At 51.6% G+C, this 8,329-nt stretch overlaps 1 protein-coding gene across 1 annotated transcript in view; it reads right to left on the bottom strand.

The window, feature by feature from the left end:
* The window catches only part of CDH3 (cadherin 3, type 1, P-cadherin (placental)), a 42,699-nt gene extending 39,952 nt beyond the window's left edge, over positions 1 to 2,747 (bottom strand). The window contains exons 1-2 of the mRNA XM_006878664.1: positions 2,691 to 2,747; positions 2,385 to 2,499 (exon numbers count right to left, since the gene is read on the bottom strand). Coding sequence (XP_006878726.1) covers positions 2,385 to 2,499; positions 2,691 to 2,747 — 172 coding nt within the window. The remainder of the gene's footprint in view (positions 1 to 2,384; positions 2,500 to 2,690) is intronic.
* Positions 2,748 to 8,329: the final 5,582 nt, after the last annotated feature.

The following is an 8,329-nucleotide window of genomic DNA, read 5'->3' on the forward strand; positions in this document are numbered from 1 at the left end:
TAGACACAGGCCACATCAGAGTGTGACCTCCGGCAGGTCTGGGCTACAGGGTTTGTGAAGTCCCATCTCTAAGATTAAGGGCTCAGTTATTTAATATTTACCTAACTGGCTTCAAGGGAATGTTAGGAGGATAAAGCAAGCTCAAAGACGTAGAAGGGCTTTGAAGAGGAAGATGCACATACAAACAAGGTATTAATTATATCAGATAATTTCTTTGAGCTCAACTTCATAGACAACACGTGATATTCATAACCCAGGGGCAAACAACAGGGGCAATTGTTCCTTGGCAGTATGGAAAATGGTTGTCTCTGCTTGGCCAAACTTGAGAATTTGTATGTACCCTCAGGATACTTCTTTCAACACTGGAGCTAGGCTGTGGCTGCTGTGTCTAGAAGGGGAGCTGGGGAAGGAAGAATGAATGTAGGGAGATGTGAGAAACAGAGGATTAGGGGAAGAAATATCAATGTTTTTTGTCTTGTTACTGGTAATTCCTGATTTATATGGAACCAATAAGGATTAGAAATTTACTAGGACAGCTGGCAACCCATTTCGCAGGAGGCTTTTTCTAGGAGCCAGTCATGGGGTAAGGGAGACTTTAGGTGAGCAGGCCCATGAACTCACTCTTTGTTTTATAATCCAGGTGTGCTCCTGGCATGGACACACAATTCTCACAAGCATAAACCAGACACCGGAGAACACCAAATTTCCTCAAAAAAGGTTTAAAACGCCTGACGTAACCAGGAAGCTCTCCGCAGCTCGAGCGTGAAATCGAAAACCTGATCACCGCTTTCCTCCAACAACCTCAAGCCTAGTGAAGTGACAACTTATCTGATATTTCTTGCTTCAGTAAGAAAGATAAGGCAGACAACAGTCAAAGCCAGAGTCAGAGAACTTGACAATGGGGTGGAGGGTAGGAGGTAGGGGGTGTAGCTTTGGCCCAGATCTGGTTAGCAATAAAGCTTTCTCAGGAAGCCGGAATTGGATTTGCAGCCCTGCCCAAGTTCACATTTTTACAGGTTGGCTGAGTTGCAGTTTGTTAGCCGGCCAGTAATAAGGCCATGCACAAGAATTTAAAGTTTATGAGGCATGGCCTCTCCTTAGCTCCCTCCAGCTGAGGGCTTAAGAAGCTGGCCCAGTCAGGGTGTTAATTGTTTTGTCAATCTGGAGGGGTTATTTGGAGAAAGAGAAGAGAAGGAGGCTCCCACAGGCTCAAAAACTCTCAATCTCTTTTGGAAAGCCATTTGGTCCCCTCATTACAAAGCACTCCACTTTCTAGTGCAGCAGAGGGAACTGGCACCTTGGGAGATGGTATGCTGGTAGTGACGCGTATGATGGTTACAGAAATGGCATCGGTTCTTAATTGCTTTGAAAGCCAGGTAAATTGTGTACTCCCTCCCCAGAAAAATGTGCCTGAAATGGTTCAGAATTTGAGGATTCAATCGAACCACACCCAAGGAAACAGGTTAAGGAGTCATAGTTCAGAATTTGGGTTTGATCCTGCAGAGGAACACTCCCTCTTTTCCCTCCTTCCCTGGAGAAAGAAGGAACCCTCAACAGTCTCTAGCTGCCTGAGTTTCTTAATACAAAGATTCTCTGCAACAAGAGACCCCCACGCTCAAGTTTTTGAACTCTGTGTGTCCGGGTGTAGGGCGCAGCTAATAACTGGAAGATCAAAACAGTGCTTTGATCTCCCCTCGACTCCTGGAGTCCCAAGACCTCCGGCTTGGGGCACCCCTGAGGTTACTAAGTGACCTAACATCCCTGTTCCAAGACCCTGGGGATGCGAGTGTTCCTCGTGCGTGACGGCCCCAGCCCAGGTGTGCCAAGGCCAGATCCCAGGCTGGCTGCAGGGGCGCAAGCCCTCCGGGAAGAGCAGGGTTAAGAGTGCATTCCAGCTGCCCGGGAAAGAGGGGAGGAGGAGGGGAGCGAGAAGAGAAACAGACCCCGTCTGTCTGTCGGAGTCACAAAGCACGGTTCACAAAGGGGGCCCGAGAGGGGCGAAGGGGGGCTGCTCAGAAGCGCAGCTCATCCCCACACCTGCGCGGGGGTGGGGAAGGAATGTGGACGGCGCATTCCTCCGCTGAGGCCGGCCAGGGGGGCTTCCCGGGGTGAGGGGAACGGTCGCCCCCCACCGGGATGGAGGGGGTCAAGGTAAACAGCGGCTTGCAGGGCCGGGAGGGGACTGGACGGCAGGGGTCGCTGTGCAATCCCGCCTTCGGTGCCAGCCTCCGGGTCACCCACATTGCTGCCCCCACGGCGCGTTCTACCAGAACCCCCCACCACCCCCAGCTCAGCCTGGACGCCCTTAGTGCAGACCACACCGAAGCGGACCACGTGCGACCCCCAGCCCGCTGGGCCCTCGGGCGGCCTCCGGAGGGTCTTACCTTTCCCCAGCGCCTGGCCGGGCTCCAGCTCCGCGCCTCCCGCTTCCAAGGTCACTTCAGCCTCCCCGAAGCCCGCCCGACACCGCTCGGAGGCCGCGCAGCGCGGCCAGCGGACCTGCACCCGAGGGGAGAGCGTAAAAGAAGGGCTGGGTCACCGGCGTCCTGCACACCCCACCCCGGAGAGTCCCAACGGGGTCTCCCGAAGCCGAGCCCCGCGCTCTGCCCGACGCCAGCGCCGTGGGCGCGCACCCCGTCCGTCCTCCAGGGAATTGTCCCGGCCGGGGCAAGGGCAGGGCGGTGGAGTACCTGCAGGAGGATGACGGCCAAGACGAGGGACGCAAGAGGCGCCCTAGGGATCCCCATGGCGCGCGAGAGAGGTGACAAGGATGCTGCAACCCCAGACGCGTGCGCTCGTTGGCTCTTCGGGTTCCTCTGGGCAGCGCCGCTCGTCTAAGCCAGGGGGAGGAGGCCAGGTGAGCGCAGGTAGGTGCTGATTGGCCCAGCTCCGCGAAGCCCCGCCCCCTCGCAGGTGGGGCCGCGGCCAGCAGGTCCCGGCGCCCTAAGAGGCCCTCTTGTTCTCCCTGGAGCCCTCCTGCGTTCTTCCTGATTTCCTGGAGCTGCTCGCCGCAGGACCCAGCCGACGTGTGGGTTCTGAGTTCGAGAAACAAAATCCACACCGCTACCTTCTTAGCGCGGGAAGAGAAAAAAATTTTTTTTCGCCTTAGGGCTACAAGGGGAGACGCATCTAACGCAAGCTGGAAACCAAGGCGCACATTTCGAGCTCCAGGGGTGTTCTCAGTTAGTGGTAGCTCTAATGGAGACCAAGGTGTCCTCTTCCTTACAGGCCACCGCGGAGGCTGCCTTCTGCCTCTTTGTCCACTCCCAATGCAGAGCTGTCCCGGGTGCCCCAAGATTTAAAACACGCAGAGAGTTTGCCAAAGATTCTACACTCCCATTTCACAGCTGAGCAAATAGGGGCTGAGACATAAATGACTTGCACTAAGACTCAGAAACTGATGGTGCCAAAGGGCAAAGGGGGTGGTTGTTGTGTGCTGACGAGTGGGAACCGACCCATACCTGACCTTCCGCGAAGCAGGTGGTGGATTTGAACCGCGCTTGCTGAAACTGAGGAGGACCTGAAGCACTTGCTGCAGAAGGTCAAGGACTGCAGCCTTCAATATGGATTGAAGCTCATCAAGAAGACAAAGCTTCTCACCACTGGGCCGACTGGCAGCATCATGATAGATGATGAAGAGATTGAGATTGTTGACAGTTTCAGCTTGCTTGGCTCCACAATCAACACTTTTGGTACTTGCAGCCAGGAAATTAAAAGACGAATTGCATTGGGAAAGTCTGCTGTCAGAGACCTCTCCAAAGTACTGAAGAGCAACAATATCAGTCTGGAGACTAAGGTGCACCTGATACAGGCTATGGTCTTTGTAATTACTTGCTATGCATCAGAGAGCTGGACAAGGACTAGGGATGATAGAAAGAGAGTTGATGCCTTTGAGCTGTGGTGTTGGAGTACTGAATATACCATGGATTGCTAGGTGATCAAACAAGTTCGTCCTGGAGAGGGTGAAGCCAGGCTGCTCTTTGGAGGCAAGGATTCTGAAACTTCATCTGACATACTTTGGACATGTTGCAAGGAGGCACCAGTCCTTGGAGAGGGAAGGTGGAGGGACAGCGCAGGAAAGGAAGACCCTCGATGAGATGGATTGATTCTGTCACTGGGGTAATGGGTATAGGCATGTCGGATACAGTAAGATTGACAAGGGATAGAGCAGGGTTTAGAGCTGTTGTATATAGTCGCAGGCGACTCATAACAACCACAACCTTTAAGTTGCCAATAGGACTGCTTACCATCAGGCTACCTAGAAGGATGGTTCTTAGCTCCATAATCTCTAGCACCCCCACTCTCCCCAACCCATGTTTTTGGTTTATTTTGGTGTTTTTTCCCCTATTTAGTATAAAGTGTAAGTAAAGGCGCTTTGTAAAATGGTTGTTTTCCTACATCTGAAATACCACACTAACTGTGCAAAGCAACCTTCCCAGGATTCTCCAAAAACACCTCTACTACACTTTCCCTGTACGATAAGAGGCAGAGAAACCTTGGTCCTCTAGTGCTTTTGTCTAAAACATATCTAAAGCTCCATCACTTTATGCCGCAAACCCTTTCCCACTGAAGCGGGTTTTTTCCGGGCCAGCAACACCCTCTTCTTCCTTAAACTCCACCTTCCCCACACAGCTGCTCTGAGAACCCCGACTGATCCCCCACCCCCAACGCAGATTGAAGGGTTAGCAGAGGCGCCTGGAGTTTCTAATTATAGATTCCTTGGCCCACCAGGTCTAACCTGGTGACCCGCCCATCCTTCCCATAAAGAGACCTGTGGTTAAGCGGGCGGGCGAACAGCTGCATAGCAACCAGCCGCCAGGGAGTCCTTTCTTGGCTGAGCATCGACTGTGCGGCCTGACCTGCTGGGTTCAAAGCTAGGTTCCACCAGTTAACTGGCACTGTGACTCCAGGCAAGGGGTATAACCCCTCTGGGCCTCGGATTTGCATTTGCCAAATGAGGTTGTTAAATGACACCTACCTTCCAAAATGTCAAGGGATTCCGGACCCACGGTGAGTGCAAAATGAAACTACTCCCTAGGGATTTCAAGGCTGTGACCTTGAATGGGTCCTAACCACCTGAAGACGAGCTCAAACCACCACCCCTTTCGACTAGTCCAGCGTTTTCGACTGTTTGCGCTGCATGGGGACTGCCCACTCCCAAAGTACTAGGATTAGATTAGTTAACACCTATAATCGTGGATTAAATAAATTAACACGTTCCAAACGCTAAACTCAGTACCTGGCACACGGCTGGTACCTAAACATTGGTTAATATTGCTGCTCTAGGATCCCTCTCATTTGGCCTCCAGAGCCTTTACTTTTTTGTAGCACTCCTCCACTTCGCTCCCCAACTTCAATAACTAGGAAACGCTTGTAATCCTTCAATTTCACGGCTGAAGGTAAAAGAGAGCAATTGGCATCTGGCATCACGGGAGCTCTCCGACATCCCGCCTGCCGTCCCAGTGGCTGAGGGTGGAGGGTGGACAGAGCTCACGCGTAAACCCACCGAGCCCCGCGCTTTCCCTGCCTCGCGCTCCTGCTGGGGGCGCGGTCCCGGCCTGGGGGCCGTTAAGTGGCCGCGCGGGGACAAGGCGCGGCACAGGCCCCAGCCTGGACCCGGGGCTGTGGCCTCTCCTCGCCTGGCAGGTTCCCCTGCGCCCGCCCGGAGCCAGATGAAGCCATTAGGCGGACAGTTAAACACAAATGAGCCTCGAGATGCAGGCCCTAATTAAGTAAACACCCGGCTGGAGGGTCGTTGAGCGCGCTCATTTCCGCCGCCTTCCCTAGCTCTCAGCAGTGAGCGCGGTGGAGAGGAGAGAAAATGAGAGTCAGCTCTTTAGCCCGCGCCTTGTACCTCACCTCCGTGGATCATTCATTCACTCACTCTCTTTAGCTTGCTATGCGCCGAGAACATTCTGAGCAGTGAATATTATACCGTGAAAAAAAGGATAGATATCTCTGCGCCCTGGGACCTTCCATTCTAGGGGACTGGGTAGAGGAAAAGAACAAAATTACCCGCACGCTCGCCCCTCTAAATCTGGAGGTTCCGCATCTGCAGATTCAGCCACTTGCATATAGAAAATAAGAGGTGAGGTGGCAAATTAAGTGATTGAAACAATCCCTACAAGGCTAAGACGGAGCTAAAGTTTTGTATGCAGTGCATTAGGTATTAAAAGTAACCTGGAGATGATTTCCAGGGAGTTCTGGAGCCTGGTGGTAAGAAGCTGCACTACAATCCCGAAGGCATGCTATTCCAATCCACCAGTTGCTCTGTAGGAGAGAGATGGACTCTCTCCTCCCGTGTGATTGATTTAAGTGACTCTGAAAACCCCCCTGGAGGGTCAGCTATAGGTCAGTTCCTTCTCGATAGAACACAACAACAGCAACAGAGCTGTTTCCAGTACAAGGGAGGATGTGCCTGAGTTATATGCAAACATCACATCATTTTGTATAAGGCATCATCAGATTTTGTTATCTGCATGGGGCAGCAGTAGTGTTTTAGAGGATGATACTGGGGAGGAGGAGGAGGAGGAGTATGTTAGGGGGTGACAGTGTAAAAGATGGACAGAATGGGCAGTGGGGATTTGGGGAACATAGGGTGAAGTTGGAAGCTAAATATGGTGATCAAGAATATTTCAATCAGGATGTAACAGGACACTGAATCCAATGGTTCATGTTCAAACCTTGGATGAAGGGACAAGAGGCACCAACAGGGTTCACGAACTAACAGGGCTGTTGAGGCACCAGACACCAGGAACAGCAGTAAGACCGAAGGGCAGAAGGAGGTCATTATGGTATTGGAAGAGGGTGGCAGAAGAAGTGCAGGACCACCCTTCTCAAGTGCAGCTGTGGTCCAAGGTGGAAAAGCTGAGTAGAACTAGGAGAGCACCAGAAAAGATGTCTGCAAATCTCTCTTTCCTCCCTCTTGTTCAGACCCAATCAGAAGCCCAGATAATGGTGGAGTTAACAGGTGGAGGTGGAGTCAACAGAGAAGCTCACAGGTTTGCACAGACTGGAAGGAAGTGAAGAGCAAATTATGACTAAGGATGCCTGAATAAAAAGGATTCCAGGAAGAGTAAACTACTCTGCTAAAGGTCTCTTGATAGATCGCAGATTACTTGGGAAAGGTGCCAGAAAGGGGGATATGTGTAAGTGGAATAGGGGAAGCAAGTATGAAATGAGTCAGAGAGTTGTGGAGCAAGTCTCCTAGATTCTAGGCTGTTGTAAAGACATTGGCTTTTTCCCGGAGTGGGAGAGGAGGTGTTGAGCACAGCAGAGATGAGACCAGTGTGGGGTTTAGACAGAGTCCGGAGGTCCATTGGATTAGATGGCAATTATCCAGGCAAAGGGTGAAGATGTCTCAGTTTAGAATGTTCATTACAAGGGTGCTGAGAAGACCAGATTCGGGAGCTGTTATGGAGGTCTGGCCCTCCAATTGGCTTAAGGACTGGATGCTCAATGTGAGAGGAGATTGGAGGATGCCTTCCTGTCCTCACTTCCTGACTTCCTTATCCTCGGACTTCTGTTGGGTTAAGACAATGGGAAGCACCACTAGGAGATGAAGGACTAGAGGACAGAGGACAGATGCTAGGACTTTACCCCTGTGCTTTCCTCCCTCTGCTCCAGCCAGTGGCCATGTTCCTCCTTCAATCATGGCTGTACTCTTGAGCATTGGTCCTCCAGCAACAATAAACAAGAAAGACAGAAGAATTGAGGCCGATGAGCCGTGATGTCATTAAAGAGTATCAAACTGCCAAAAGGATAAAGAAATCTGTTTGGAAAAGTACAGCCAGGGTGCTCCTTAAAGATAAGGATCCAGAGATTTCCTTTTACATATTTGGGCATGTTGTTGAGAGAGGCCACGCAAAAAGTCATAATGCTTGGAGAAGCAGTCAGTGAAGCAGAGAAAGACCCTCTGTGAGACAGATGAACTGATACAGTGATTAAACGAGGTTAAGCACAGCAGAAATTGTTCGGCTGGTGTAGGGTCAGGCAGGAGTTCGTTCTGTCCTACACAGGGTTGTTAGGAGTTGAAGCCAAGTGAATGGCATCTAAGGACAGTAGAGCAATAGTGATGAGTGATCTCAAACTCAACTCCAGGTCTTCCTCCACAGACAGGCACCTCCTACAGTCTTTCTTCTCTTCTGGGAGCTCAAGTGGAGTCGACTTTGAATCTCTGATCTCATCTTCTTCCATTTATTCCCTCTGCCTCTCCCATCCTGACCGCACTCAAACACACAAGGTATGGTCGGTCCTTCCTCGGGCCTTTGCACTGACTGTCTGGATTGCTCTCCCCCTAGATGTCTTCCTGTCAATCTTTCCCACACTT

Source organism: Elephantulus edwardii, unplaced genomic scaffold, assembly GCF_000299155.1.
Source record: "Elephantulus edwardii isolate Elephantulus edwardi_28Jun2011 unplaced genomic scaffold, EleEdw1.0 scaffold00001, whole genome shotgun sequence".
Classification (NCBI taxonomy): domain Eukaryota; kingdom Metazoa; phylum Chordata; class Mammalia; order Macroscelidea; family Macroscelididae; genus Elephantulus; species Elephantulus edwardii.